This window comes from Anabas testudineus, chromosome 21 (assembly GCF_900324465.2).
Source record: "Anabas testudineus chromosome 21, fAnaTes1.2, whole genome shotgun sequence".
Taxonomy (NCBI): Eukaryota; Metazoa; Chordata; class Actinopteri; order Anabantiformes; family Anabantidae; genus Anabas; species Anabas testudineus.
The window spans coordinates 2,377,758-2,392,940 of NC_046629.1; the positions used below are offsets into that span (position 1 = coordinate 2,377,758).

Consider the following 15,183-nt stretch of genomic DNA (forward strand, 5'->3'; position numbering starts at 1 on the left):
AGAGTTTTGGTTTTTACTTTTGGCCACATTGGAATGAATGAACTTGCAGCATTTGAAGTCTGGATTGTAAGTTATACTCTGACCAACACATGATGCCAAGATACACCCGGCTGCCAGTTTATCAGGTGCATGAAGGTAAACCTCATGTTCAGAGGGGTTTTCTGTCAAGTGCATCTCAGGACTGTTGGATTGTACCTCGTTTCAGCTTGGTGTACCTAATAATATTAGGTGTAATATAATAAACTGCCATGGGTGGATCTCAATGGCCACATGAAATTACTTAAGAAACCCAGAGGCTGGCTAATCATCCTCCTGGTGACTATTCGCTGTAGACAAGAACTGAGATGGACAAACAGCAGCTACGAACCCGCCGCCGTGTCTCATTGTTTCCCAACTAAAACACAACCAAACTGCATCTCAAGAGTAGAAGAGAAAACTCATCCTTAACTTCTCCCCTTTATATTGTCCCTTCTGTTGGATCAGAACCCGAACAGGCCAGAATCTTCATCTATAAGACCCACAAGTGGCAGCAGTGGGTGAGGCAGGGGCTTAGACTAGACTGGGTTTGGGAACCACTGCATGGGGACGAGTAGAGTCAGTATGACTCAGATGTTCCTAATTTCAAATGTGTATTAATTAATAAACGTTAGTTTAAGTACTTTTAATTGAACCATTTCCATCTTCACTATTCACTCTGTACACAGGACTGACTGCAGATATGTTTTAAATAGGTAGTGAATGTATTTACAGTATATCCATGTAGTTGTATACATGGTATGTTTAGGTATGAACTGTATCTTACCTTGTCCACTCCACACTGGTAAACTGTGATAAATCTTACTGGTATATAATACGTACGGTACAGTGTCTGATTTTAAATAACCAGCTCTCTCCCACCGACATGGCTTCTAACTGCAGCAGCTATAAAATAAGTCCAACAGAGCTGCAGATGTAAATAAAGACAGTTTTTTGTTTATTGACGCATAAAACATCCTTCAAACGATAAACCCATTTCAAGGTACAGTCTTTGTACAACGCTTACTAAGCACTTTTATTTATATAGAAAACGTATGAGCCGAGCTTGAAATCACAAGGCTCCTTCAGATTTAATGGCAGGTACTCTGGGGAAAAAAAGTACAGCATTCCATCAACAAATATTTTCAAGCAATAAATATGCATTTATAAATAGTGTAAATTTACATTAAAATAAAAAAACACAAATTAAAGTCTCACTCTTTTGTCTATGTGCAACCTTTTTCTCTGTGACTTGGCTGTTTGTCTACAAAATTCATCTTCAGCCAAAAACTCAACAAAGTTCCAGCAAAATAAAACTAAACTACTAAAAAAAAAAAAAAAAAAAAAAAACTAAATCAGGGGAAATGTGTCACTCAACTTTTCACATTACAAAACAGCTTTTATCTTGTTTTCCTGACCAGGAGGCGTCTATCTACCGTACAAAAGACCAGCTATGCTAATTAACCGTCTCATGGAGGGGACCTGACGACACCTTCGTGTCCGCCCACAAACAGAATATAAAAATGGAAAAACTCAAGTCAGTAGTCTTTGTGTGAGGATGTTGCCAGTTAAACCATAATAATATGTACAAAACTTTATTTCATCATTTTTGTGGGGGATTTTGTGTGTGTGTGTGTGTGTGTGTTTTCTGGTGAAGTCCAGCTGGGCCAGCAGTAGAACAGTCCGTTCATGACAGGAGGGGCTGCCGTCCCCCTCCAGTCCACTAGGGGGAGGCATGCCACTCTGGGCAGGTTGCATAGACACACAGCTTTAACACAGCTGCCTTATTGGATAGCTACAGAGCGCAGTAGGACGACTGCCGACTTACTTCCTGAATATCAGAAGAAAAAAAATAAAGGTTCTGGAGTTTCCGACCGGGTCCTCATGGTTCTAACTGTCCTCTGAACAGCAGAGTGTTCAACCATCAATCAAGAGGAGGAAGGCAGAGGACTCGCCTGTGGAGAGAGAAGTGAAGGAAACTGAGCTCTGAAAGCACAACTCACAGTGGAGACTGGTGCTGCACGGGCTTTGGTGTCGACACTTACGAGTGTGAACTGGTCATAAACCTGCATGAGGTCCTCTATCTTGTACTGCTCTAGCACCACAAAGTTGTCCAGGTTAGCACTCGCTCTCCGGGCACAGTCCTGGCAGTGCACCACATACGTTTTCCTGCTGTTGCTCTCGCTGGTGACGAACAGCAGGTCGAACACCTCCACCTAGACACAGGTCAAGACAGAAAAGAGTGGGTCATGTAAACCGCACAGAGAGATTCAGGATATCAGAGGCTCAAGAGGTCCTCATTCGTTCCCTCGGAGCTTGCACGTCCATAGTAGGATCTGGGTGTGGTTCAGTACGTGCACACTCACCTCACAGATGCTGCAGTAGTGTGCCGGCTCGTTCTGGGTCCTCCCGTGCCAAACCAGCTCCTTCCCCGCAGCAAGCAGCAGTTCCCGCTGCATCTGACACTGCTTCAGAGTCCGTAACAAACAGTACCTAACACACACACACACACACACACACACAAACAAACAAGGAGTCAAGTCCTAGACCTAACACACATCACGTATCACGATTTAGGATTGAGAGCCAGTTCTCACTTGATCATCTCAAAGAGCTTGTGGTCCGAGACTTTGATGTTCCGGGCCATGTTCCAGGAGAGGTGGATCATGGGAACAATAGACTTGACACTCTGCAGCTTGTTCCACTCGTAGCGCTCCACTGCCAGCTTGTACTGATGGGCTGGGAAGAAAAACAGAGGAGCTCTTCATATTTATCTGTAGAAACTCCAGAGTTTCAGCATCAGCACCGCTCCTTTCCTCACCTGTGAGGGGTCCGACATTCCACGCAATGTTGTTGCACCAGCCGATGGCCTGGACCCAGTGGATGGTGCCTGTGTTGAGCCACACCAAGTCTCCAGGACGCTGGATGAAGCGATAAACAGGCACGTTGGTCTCGTACAGATCCTCCAGGTTGGGCCACCAGGAGCCCATCAGGAAGTTGATGTTATTCCTGTTAAAAAGAAGTCGGTGTCAGATCTGCGGATTGGCTGAGAAACATCCAGGTTATAATTTGTGCTTATGTACTTTTCACAGAAGTCGTTGATGACGCCCCAGTACGGTTCAGGAACAGCAAACCACTCGCAGTCGCCAGGACCGATGTTGATGTTGACAGAGCAGAAGTTGTTGTTCTCTTGATGACCTTTGAAAGATAAGGATGCTGTTACTATCAAAGTAGAGAAACGCAGACAACACCGTTTAGTCAGATGCATGTTTACCTGGCGTCCTGCTCCCGGGCACCTTCATGTAGAGCTGGACAGTGTTCATGCCCAGGATGGTGTGTCCCACATGACTGAGCAGGTTTCCAGCTGACACCACCCTGGCAAAAGCTGGAAGCTTACTCAGCTCCTGAAGCTGCTGCTTCCACCTGTCAAGGTCAAAGGTTGCACGTTAGCACAAGGCGTTACAGGAACAAGTTGGTCTCTTTCAATATAAGATGGGTCCCTTACTTCTTGTCATCAGAGAGGTCGATGTTGGTGCCGAACTTGATGTGTTTGAACGGGCCTTTCTTTCGCCGCAGCGCACTAACAGACATCGAAGTAAAACGTTAGAAACAGAAACAATCGACACAAACTGAACCGAAATCTGACAGAAGAACATCTGAGAAACTCACCTGTCTGAGGAACCTGCCTCTGTCTCCATCACCTTCTTCTTCTCATTCTCCTCCTGTCACAAGATTCACAAACATTCACAGTATTAAAAAAAGGTTCAGCCACGTGCTGAGAACCAGCTGTAAGTAACCTTAATTTTTAACACCCATCTGTTCTCACTGCCTCATGGCTAAATATTATCGCTTATGATGAAGCGTTTTAATTTTAATTTTAATTTTAATTCAAAAGCCAACAGAGAGGCTGTTCTCAGTGAAACTGTCCCGAACTACTAAATACATGTTTAATAATAATTTGCTAGTTCGTCCTACATATCAGGACTATCAAAACTCAATGCAGATAAGCTGGTGCAGTGTTTTTAGTCCTGAAGCTCTGTTGAGTGAGGGGGTGTTGATGTGCACTTGTCCTCAAGTGGTTTGAGAGAGGGGTGTGTGAAGCCTTGCATGTGCAAATCACAAGTGAAAGTGAAACTCTGCCTGTTTAACCTTAAGTTTGACCTGTGGGACTGAACCCAAGTATCAACCCTCTAACCACGTTAGACTGTCTGTAACGTGCGACTCCATCTCCTACTGACCCGTAGAGACTCCTGAAAGGAGGAGGCCTGGTACTGGGCGTATTTGATGATGGAGGTGTGGGAGCGGCTGCTCTCGCAGCGCCACATCTTTCTGCTGCCGCTGGGGTCCCAGTTCTCGTCAGTCGGCTGAGCCAGCTGGGTCCTCACCTCCACCAGATGGTCCGGGTTTGCCTCCACCAATGTCTTTGTGGAGAACAGGCCCAGATCTGTGTGTGCAAGAGCCATAGGAGCCAAGGAATAAGGTAAGTTAGTGGAAAGATAATCTATAGAGAAATCTATCTCTTTTGATGAATCAAAGGTTTAACTGAACCAGAATTTTAATCTTATGACCAATAAAGATGAGGATGGATCCCTGTCCTACCAACAGTCTGAATTATGGAGTCTGGTTATAGGGAGCAGGTCAGGTGGGCTGTAGGCTGTGTGTGCTTTATCTTAACAGATAAGCAGTGAACAGTATCGCACAGAACAAGTCAGTGTAACAGAGCAGACATCTGTAAAGTCTTAGCAGCTACTTCTTTACAGCAAACAGGTGCAGTAACATTTCCTACTTGCAGGTGGTGCTGTTGTCACACATGTTCCATCCACAGAACACACTGCTTGCCATGATTACAGAGACACACCCACAGAGCCATGTGAGACTGGAGAACACACAAACATCTGGAGGCTCCTGCACACGGCTGCTGTCAACGCAGCTGCATCAAACTAATTCAGACACATGCTGACAACATGACGCAGCTCGCTGAAGTGGAGTACTTGTTATAAGCCTCTTACCTAGTTTGAGTGCTCCAGCCAGTCCCCTGATGACCGTGACCGGGTTGACAGGGTTGGTGCAGAACTGATGAAGGGGAGGGAAGAAGGCGTCCCTCTTGTTTTCTAGCTGTATGGGAGACAGAAGACATGGGAGCGGTCAGGGAACATGGACCGACTCCAGACTGTGTGTTTGTATTTTGGTGCTGTAGCCAAGATACTGCTGCTCTAACTGTGCACACAACAACATCATGAATACTTCTCCTTCTATGGTGTACGCTGCTGTACGCACATAAATACTGGGAGTTGGAGGATTGAGTTTGTCCTTTGGCAGTGGAGGAGAGGGAGGGCGAGGGGGTCGTGGTGGGGGACACTTGTCCAGCAGGATGCTGCTCGTCGACAGACCGTTTTTCCCCAGGTTCCTGCAGCCGGAGGGGAGGACAGAGAGATCAATCAGCTTCTCAGCATGTTATATTTTATCCAGTGTAACCTCACTGACCTTAATCTGGCCAAAAATCAAAACACCTGCAAACACCTTCACAGCTTTTAATGTGATTACTGGGACAACGTTTTCATGTATAGATCTGGGGATCTATAAAGTCTGATAGGCAGAGCTCTAGCTCTAGAGCTGATCAAGGCTTCGGTAAATGAATCTGCATGTTTGTATATGTTATAATTATATCACAATGAAAGGTTTTGTGCAGTGATCTTTGTTGGGTTGGATGGGATGCCTTTGTGTTTTATAATCTTTTAAGATGTATCATCTATATCTACAGTGATGCTTAATCGGTAAGTAGACACAAAGGAAACTAACAGTATCACCTCACTAACGCAGCTCCTGATTGGTTAACTGATGCTAATTAGCTCTAATCATGCCGCGGTTTAACTTTTAAACGTAAAGAACTGTAAAAGAGCCAAGAACAACCATGGAGAAACCTTCACATTTCACTTTTACTACTACAGCTGGTCATAGTTTGACAACAGGTGCCTTGCAGACTTCTTACCTGCATGCTTTGAGCACTTCACTGGAACTGGGGTAGATGGAAACTGAGGACCAGGGAGCCAGACCAGCAGGGACATTGTGTCTATGGGCTATTTCAGAAGGCTCCACCTTCATTGGGCTCTGGGAGTCCTCCAGCCCCTTCCCATTGAGCGTAGGCCCCTGGCTGTTGGACGGGCTGTTAAGGCAGGAGAAGCTGTTGGTGGTGTGAGGGTCTGCTGAGTGTGGAGAGGGCGTAGCTGTGGTTGAAAGTGGCGACGATACCACTGAGTTCTCTGACGTAGGCTTGGCAGCACCGTGGAGACCTGGGTGGACGTTGTTAATTTTCTCTGAGGAAGGCCCTCCGTGGTTACTGTAGTCATTTGTATTGGCTTTTCCCTTTAGCAAGGCTGAGAGCTTAGGATTGTCTGAACTGAGCACACTGGGGGCAGGAGAGCCAGGCTGAGACGGGCTAGAAGAGCTGTCCGTCACCCGCGGATGGACGTGATTAGTCGATCCCTGCGCAGGGGTGCTGCTGGGACTAAGAGGCGTCCCTGCGGAATGCCTGACTGTAGCCTCTGGGCCTGATGGCAAAGTGGCAGCTGCACCACTGCTGCCGTTGTTGCCCCCTGAAGGCGTGGTGTCTTTGGTGTGGACCCCTGAGGTAGTAGCGGAGTGGGGAGGTGAGGACAAGTGGTTGGGTGTGGACTGAGGAGAGGTGGGGGATAAAGAGGAGGCTGAAGAGGAGACAGTGCAGGGCCCAGAGGAATGTCCAACCTGATTCAGAATGCCAGAGGAAGAGAACGAGGTCTGAGGGGAGGAGGAAGAGAAAGGGGGTTCTCCATTGGGACCTGCCGAATGTGAACCTGGACCTTTTTGAAGCCCCTAGAAAGGAGGAAGTCACAGTGAGTGATCCAGAATACATAATGATACATCATCATCATCATCATCATCATAACCAGAGAGACCAGGGGGATACCTGAGTCATAGTGTTGTCTTGTTGGTTCCTCCATGTCTCGTCTGCATGACTGGGACTACTAGTAGTGCTGCTGGTGCTGGGGTGATTGGCGGCTGTGCAGTTGTGAGGTAGAGAGTTCTGCTGTGGGTAAGGCACGTTTCCGTTGCTCACGCCACCACCTCCCAGTCCCAGGGTGTGATTCTTGTCCAGGTGTCCCAACCCGCCCGCCGTAGGACTCGAGGAACAGGATCCATTGGCTGTGGGCTGGGTGACACACGGGGGCCGGAGGGCTGTGTGATTGAGAGGGGAGGTGCGGGGGAGACCTTCATGGTGCTGGTTGGGCTCAGCCAGAGGACCATTGGGAAGGCTGGGCCGCGGCTGGCCACCTGCTGCTGCCTGCTGCCTCATCTGATGCAGAGAGGAGAAGCAAAACCGTTTAAAGCCAACAATTAATGAAATACTGCGTTTCTACATGGTACAAACTCTATAGAACCAGATGCTCCTGTTCTGTGTGTACCTGCTGCTGATGTTGCTGCATGAGAGCAAACTGATTCTCCAGCATTTCCAACATCTGCAAGTGCTGGGGCTTGAGGTTTGCCCGATTGCTCCTTAAGTGATCCAGCAACTGCACATTTCACAACAGTGGTTTATTAATTCAGCACCTCACAAACAGTTCTCATCACTAAAAGTTGAAAACACTATTTTTTTTAATAAATAAAGAGTTATTGTTGTCTAAAAATTGAAACGCATCAGAAAGAGTAATGAATCAGTTTAGCTGAAATAGAGCTACAGAAGCCACATGTACACAGCAGCTCTTGCTGCGTCTGTCCAGTATAAACCCAGCTGCAGGAGAGACTCATAATCGCTTCATCACTGCACTGAGCAGATGTTCAACAAGAAATGACTTAATTAGAAAGTTTCTTTACTCATTGGGTTGCTCCAAAATATTAACATCATTAATATTACACACACATACCTGAAGCTTTTGTGGGGTTAAATAGCAGCTGGGAACCTGCTGCTCACTGGAGCCGTTTGCCCACGACTCTGCAGCATTCTGCAAATGAGACATAAATAAATAATAATAATAAATAAATCTGTCCGACTGCTCCCTTTTAAAAATGTCCAGCAGAAAATTAATAGTAATGTTCTTCAAAGTACCTTAGCTGGGCTGGCAGTGCGTTTCTTCTTGGCAGGACTGGCCTGTGGTTCTGTGTGGTTACTGGCGGACTGGCCTCCCTCCCCTTTGCAGGCCTAGAAATCCGGCACAGAGGGTTTGTGAGGACATGTGGACAAACAACACCAGAAAAGCTTCTTCCAAGCGCTTCCTCAAGTACCCTACAGTTAAGTGTGTTTGAAAGACAGAAATCGCAGCCAAATTTTTCTGCACAATAACAACAGAGGGAGATGCACTTGATGCTACACTTACATGCAACAACAGTTTCAGCATTTAATACTGCAGGTGTGATAATACTCTGATTAAAATATGGTTTGTGTAATCACCTTAATCTAACAGGAGGCTGATTAAGGTCATAATCAGAGTATTAATGATGTGAGATGATACATTAGTGGAAGGGTTTTTGGACATGCACATCCTGCATTATTTTCCTAAGACACTCGTTGGTTGGATCATAAATCATTTTGACAGACAACATCTGGTTATATTTTAATTGCTCACACATCAAACTGAAACACAGGAGCAATTTAAACTGATTATTATCCGTTAGTGTGGGATTCATTTCACTAAAAGTGTATTTTAAATCTTCCATTACTCCACTTCCTCTACATTTGATGAGTGCACAGATCAAGCAGCCGCTAATGTTGGAAACAATGTTATTTAAGGCCAGATGAGGATGATGTCAATGTTTACATGAGAACAAACAAAGAAAGTAATACTAAAAAGTGTTGATGTGGGTGCAGAGCAGCCTTGGGAGTTTTTAAAGATGGACGCCCCACTTTTAACCATTTGAAAAAAAAAAAAAAAAAGATTAGATACACAAGACACTAAATTCCATGCATTCAAACCACCTAACATTCTGCATCAACATGCATTTTCAGTCTCTATGTTTGTAGTGTTTGGTGCTATGACAAGATTGTGCATCTCTGCATAAAAAAAAAAAAAAAAAAAAAAAAAACGAGGTCCTTTGTTTAACAATTCCAACACTATCACTTTCCACGTCAAAGGTAAACTACTCTCGAGTAGATAGATTATTGCAATATGAACCCAAATCCAATTCATGTTTTTACTTTCAGTCCAGAAGCCAATATTGGCTGTGGATGCAACTAGTTTCCATGAGGCTGGAGTCTGTTGTATAAGCTGGATCTCACCTGCTGCGCCTGTGCAGTGTTCAAGGCCCCCTGCCTGGACGTGAGCTCAGCAGGAATGGGTAGGCTCCACGCCTCCTCAATACTAGGAAGCATTTTACTCTTATTCTGCAGACTACCTGGCTGTGGGTTACACAACTGAGCCTAGGAGAAATTGTGTAAGACACAAACTTTAGTGCTGAACTTGGTTTAACAAAAAGGCATTACAAAGACTACTGCTTAGTTACAGGTGGTGTTTTAGGTGACCAGAAACAGGATATAACACAAATGTTCAATGCCATGAATATGTGCTCAATTACAAGTGAGGAAAATGTGTTTAAACACCAATATGAATCATTATTCATATCCCAGTGGTCAGAAATCAAAATGACAAGAGCACAATCTGCATTTAAAAAGCTGATTGCTTTGCCAGTGACTGGCAGTGAACACAGCACTTCAACACACACGCAACAATACACTCCACAACATCGAGCAAACAGAGCTGGCTGATGGGTAGTACTCATCTGAAAACGTCCTACCTGCAGCAGTTTGATGCGTTGTGTGAGCACAGCAGTGTTGAGGCAGGCCTTGCTGCGTGTAGCATTGATGTAGCACTTGATAGCGTCGTGCGGCTGGCCGCAGGATTCATAGAGAGTGCCGAGGTCCATCCAGGCGGCAGCGTGGCTGTGGTCCAGTTGAACGGCACAGATGTAGGCCTGCAGTGCATCCATAGGCTGGTTCTGCTGCTGGTAGAGCACCCTGGAGGCAGAGGCAAAGAGGGGTGTGATTCCCATGCTAACCTCTAGAATGTAGGTCCTTATCTTTCTGAGCCTTCCCAACTCGCAGTGACTCCCAGAGGACATAACCCACAACTGAGACATCTATCTATAGATCCTTCCTCACCTCCTACTTATCTCTTATGCCACCCCTCCCAGTGTCTTCTGTCGCACTGCAGCTAATGTATATGAAGCCCTGAGCACAAACCACCCTTGAAAAGATAAAGCTAAACTATGGTAACCTCCGCGTGCACTTCACTTTAGAACTTGTGTCCTTACCCTATGGAGCACCAGGTGTCAGCACTGGCCTCTGACTTATCAATGGACTGACGGTAAGAGATGAAGGCATCCTGCACCTTCCCAATACTGGAGTAGCACCTGGAGAAGAGATGAGCAAAGATTGATTAACACGGACAATAACATGACAACAGATAATTAACAATACATTGCGATAGGCTTGGATATGGCTTGTGATATGGAGCTAGCGCATAGCTACTTCACAATTCACAGAGCAAAACCACTTGGTTAGAATTTACACAAGCAACTTTGAGGTCCCACTTTTAATTATAAACTGGAGGAGCTTGGGTTGCTGGACAGGCTGCTCTACCTCATGAGTCACATAGAAATTTCACTTTCAATTTCAGTTATCAGGTTCATTGCCTGGTACTGTACAAAGCTGTGAGAGCTGCACTACTGAGCTACAGTTAAAGAAAGAACTGAACTATTTACTACATATAGAAGAAGAAATGTTGCCCCATATAGTCACATACAAACTGTGTGTAGACAAAATAAAATCCAACATAAAAACTAATTGAACAGATTCAGCTCATTTTAGCGGCTGCACTCTGGCTACATACATACAACAAGAAGAGTTTGAGCTGCTGGTGTAAGTGCAGAGTCAGTTTTAACTTACCACCTATTAATAATCATAACCCAATAATGTTAGTATTGGGTTGCTCCCAATGAGAGAGAAAATAGATGTTTTTCTGTGTTGTTCTCATTCTCCAAACATCGCAGGAGCAAATTCTAAGGCGAGTGAGGAACGCCATAAGGTAATGAACCTATTAACTGACTGTTTGTCCGTCTCTCACAAAGTGAACTGAGCTACAGTGAATTATGATTCTCCACTGGACGCAGAGCATTAATCACTACCAACTATATTAAAAGAACAAAAAGCACATGTAGCCAAGATTACAATCATTCACATTGGCAGATGGCTGCCAGGTAAAACAAACAGGCTAATCAGGACTCGCAAAACGTCCAGGCCCTGAAAGACACACAAACACTCATACCTTTGTTTGTCTTACCTGCCAAGAAAGTACCAGGACTGACCCGAGTTTGGGTCTGCTTCTAGAGACTTCTGCAGACACTGGATGGCATAGCTGTCCTTGGTGCCTTTATCCCCGAGCTGCTCCACCGTGTGATGCATCCAGCCTGGGGTGGGGTAGGGTGGGGTCGGGTGGGGGAGCAAAGTGAAATGATCAAGGACAAAGTGAAACGATCAGAGACAAGTCTTCCAGATTCAACATGACAAAACCAGCTCTTGCTGCCAAGGTGGCAATCACAAGCAGCAGCAAAAATGATTGTAGCACCTGAACAGTACCGTCTGATGTGCAAATGGAAGAAACCCATAGAAAAACCAAATGGCTTGTTCCTCCAAGGCAAAGAGGGGGAGGGGGTTTGGTTCACACACTCAGACACTTCAAAAGGTCTCTTATGAACCAGCCTTAGCAAACAACTCCTCCCTGCTGTCCACACACACACACACACACTTTACTGTAAATAAATAAATAAATAAATAAATAAACAACCTCTCAGGAAGACCTCCACAGCTCTCGTCCTATTCACCTGTGGCAAGCTCCACAGGTCACCATGACAACCCCAGCAGGCTAGACTGGGAATGGTTTTTACAACTGGGTGAGTGTGTGTGTGGGGGGGGGGAGCAAATTGAAATCTCTCTCTTTCCTTCTTTCTCCGAGCACACTTCCAGTAATCACAGTGATTACAGTGAGAGAACAGCCCGACCAACAAACCACAAAATGCAGGTTCATTTGAACCTTCTGCTTCACATTCTCTGCTCCAGTCAGCACATTCAAAATCAGGTAGCATCAAACGTCCCTTAACACAAAAACTGATTCATGTGATGATGTTGTCACTTCTGAGCTGCTCCACGTGTAGGTCATGGATATACTGAATGCTTAAGTGCAGTACTGACAGGGTCACAGAAGGATACCATCATGCAGGCTGTGGAGGAAAATCTGTTTAACTTAAAGTCTCATTGTGTTTCCCAAACTCTCCTGATTTATTCAGCAGACTTTCATACTGCTGCCCTCTGTCCCTTGTGAACCTAAATTTGTCTCCCGATGTGACAAACACAGAGCAGCATTAATTTAACGTTCTCCATTTTTCCCTGTGTGTGTCTGCAGGTTCACAGCATGGGTTTCATGCACCGTTGCTATTAACAACCAGCTATAATGAGAAGGTGCTATATTTACATACTGGGTACTAAAAGCGAACTGAGTAGAGTAGAAGTTAAGGTGGTACCGTACAGGACGAAACTTTTTCAACTAAAACAAACGTGTGCTTTGACCCTTCAAACATCCCAACATGAAGATAAAATGGACAAAACTCAGTCTCGTTTGTTCTTCCTGCCTCCAACTCACACAAGAACCTCATTATCTGCCAATAAAGGTACATTTACCATATTTCTCACGCAATTATCCACAAATATTTCACATTTGTAGCAATGATACAAAGTAAATCTACTAAACACCTTGAAGTACATTGAAACTTCTCCATTCATTTCAGAGTCACTGCTGAGTGACATGAGCAGCATATTTCTGTAGCGTGATATTTATTAGCACAACAGCTTTCTAAAATAACTCTAATCCTCACAAACACACCCACGTTAACATTATTTTGCATTTGTGTGCTCGTGCGTGCCTACACCGAGTGAGGGGGAAGGGAGCAAGAGAAAACAATGCTCTGCTGCAGCGCACACACTCTCAAACCAACACTCAGAAAACGAGGTAAAAGGTCCAGAAAACTAAACTATCTGTTGGAAAAAACGTTAAACAAAATGATGGCACGATTGTAGGATGCAATACAGGATCAGAAGCTTATTCCAGCCCGTGCATGGCGTTACATTTCACACGTGGAGATGACAGTATCGAGCAGGAGACACTCACCAAGTTGTTGCAGAGTTGTCGCCTTCACCTGTGCAGGAAGATTTTCTGTCTGCAGCAGACTTTCATAGGTTTCTTTTGCTGCTCTGTATTTCTTCTGCAGGCAGAATGAGAGGAGAAGAAAACAGAGAGAGGAAAAAAGAGAGACAGAGAGGTTGTTTAAGCCAGACAGGAGGTCAGCGAGTTTTATGGTTCTATCTGGACACACACAAAGAGGCTAAAGACCTCCTCACACTCATAATGACCAGTCAGATACACACATACAGAAACGGGGGAGGGTCAGTGAGGAAGAGGACAGGCCAGACTCAACACGTCTGGACGCTTTAAGTGTGTCTGCACTTAAGATTCATTTGTGTGTCCACTGCAGTGTGCGCTTTGAGTGTAGTGGAAACCTGAGCTGCCTGGTCTGAGGTGAGCCCGCTGTTTGTTTTAATTTGTCGACTTTGTTGACCTTGGGTCTGAACCGGTGTGTAGATGTAGATACGTAGATCTGTGTGTGTGTATAGGCTGAAGGTCCTCTTATCAGAACTCCACCATCTCTACAGATCCCAAAGCTCCCAGTGACCATGAGTGTGTAAACACACACACACACACACAGACACGTTATGCGGTCCAGGGGTGTGTTCCAGAAAACAATGGGGACTGAAACTGAGCGGACCATGTTAGAGTTGGAGCCACCAGATGTTGAGCAGTTACTTTAACTAAGTGGCGCTTTCAAAAGAATAATGGCAAATGATCAGAGCACTAAAGTGCGTTTGCTAGCTTTGCACATTTGTGGCATAATTTGGACTCGTAACAACAACCTGTAAGGGAGTATGGTCATGGGTTTGTTTTTCCAAGAGCAAAGTGTTTGGTAATCTGTTTTTAGATTATTTTAGAAGACAAACTGAAAATTCAGAGCGTGGTAAACCTGCTTTCTGGAACATCTCTCAGGACTCATCCTGTCGGCACAATAAAGACACCTAAGGGTAAATACTGGAGAACATCAATGAGACAGGCTCTTAGTGGTTCCTTCCTGCACAGATTAATGATTGTCATCAAGCCAGACAACAAACACTGATATGACAGTGTTTAACTAGCTGTGGGACACTGGTGATCAAAGCAGTCAACTCAAAGATCCACTGGAATAAAGATTTGAGTCAAGTCATTTACATAAACACACTGATCCTCCTGTCTGGCTTCAACAACCCCTCTGCTTCGGGACTCTGCACTTGAACGCAGCTTCAACATGTAACGGTGCATGACGCTGCATTCACAAAAGCTAACTGCTATTTGCAATAGTGTTTATCAAAGCCTGCTGGTGGCACAAACCTAGATCAAAACAGCAAACGGTAGGGAGAAGGACAAACTGGTGGCTCTTTAGAGTCCGCTGGAAGGTTAAAGGGGAAAACTGCAAGTCTGCACTGAGCTTTCATGACTGATGCTGACATTTGCTTCAGAACAACATGGTGCTTAAAAAGTTAATGAAATAAAACCTAATGGACTGACCAGACAATATTAAAATGAAATTATTCAAATAATATGCAGTCAATATATTTCAGGCAGACGTGACCAGAAAAAAATAACGAAGACTAAACGACTAAAACCACTAACATTTCTCCTTAATTATCGAGTTCTTTATTCCACAAAAACACCAAGTGAGCTAATGGAACAGAACAGCAACCATTTGCTCAGAAACATTAGCAGCAAAAATGTGCAAATAGCTCATTGGAAAAGGAAAACAGTGCTGCATTCTTTTAAAGGGACTTATTTTAATCTTCATTGTCCAAAAATATTGAAACATAAATTATAAGTGCTTACCTGGATCTCATACAAATGAGCAATGTGGAACTGAACTGTGGAGAAAGAAGCAGAGAAAAAGAGAATTAGAGTTTACTTGTTACACATTAACCCCATGGACAACCAGTGTGTACAGACTGCTAACAGTATGGAACACAGATGGGAGAGGGACTGTTTCCCTAGAGTGCACGTGTAATGTGAAATC

The 15,183-nt window shown here is 44.8% G+C and overlaps 1 protein-coding gene across 2 annotated transcripts in view; it reads right to left on the bottom strand.

Annotated features, from left to right (window-relative positions):
* Positions 1-952: 952 nt before the first annotated feature.
* kdm6a (lysine (K)-specific demethylase 6A) overlaps positions 953-15,183 on the bottom strand; it is a 29,841-nt gene continuing 15,610 nt past the window's right edge. The window contains exons 8-30 of one of the 2 annotated variants that reach the window (XM_026376083.1): positions 15,000-15,034; positions 13,203-13,296; positions 11,322-11,448; positions 10,294-10,392; positions 9,778-9,997; positions 9,263-9,403; positions 8,096-8,188; positions 7,914-7,991; positions 7,455-7,562; positions 6,959-7,342; positions 6,005-6,864; positions 5,293-5,422; positions 5,025-5,130; positions 4,254-4,459; positions 3,685-3,737; positions 3,521-3,595; positions 3,290-3,438; positions 3,099-3,213; positions 2,837-3,024; positions 2,613-2,754; positions 2,382-2,508; positions 2,061-2,231; positions 953-1,970 (exon numbers count right to left, since the gene is read on the bottom strand). In XM_026376083.1, coding sequence (XP_026231868.1) covers positions 1,944-1,970; positions 2,061-2,231; positions 2,382-2,508; positions 2,613-2,754; positions 2,837-3,024; positions 3,099-3,213; positions 3,290-3,438; positions 3,521-3,595; positions 3,685-3,737; positions 4,254-4,459; positions 5,025-5,130; positions 5,293-5,422; positions 6,005-6,864; positions 6,959-7,342; positions 7,455-7,562; positions 7,914-7,991; positions 8,096-8,188; positions 9,263-9,403; positions 9,778-9,997; positions 10,294-10,392; positions 11,322-11,448; positions 13,203-13,296; positions 15,000-15,034 — 3,728 coding nt within the window. In that variant the 3' untranslated portion in view covers positions 953-1,943. Of the gene's footprint in view, positions 1,971-2,060; positions 2,232-2,381; positions 2,509-2,612; positions 2,755-2,836; positions 3,025-3,098; positions 3,214-3,289; positions 3,439-3,520; positions 3,596-3,684; positions 3,738-4,253; positions 4,460-5,024; positions 5,131-5,292; positions 5,423-6,004; positions 6,865-6,958; positions 7,346-7,454; positions 7,563-7,913; positions 7,992-8,095; positions 8,189-9,262; positions 9,404-9,777; positions 9,998-10,293; positions 10,393-11,321; positions 11,449-13,202; positions 13,297-14,999; positions 15,035-15,183 lie in introns of both variants that reach the window. The other variant, XM_026376082.1, reaches the window with a different exon arrangement.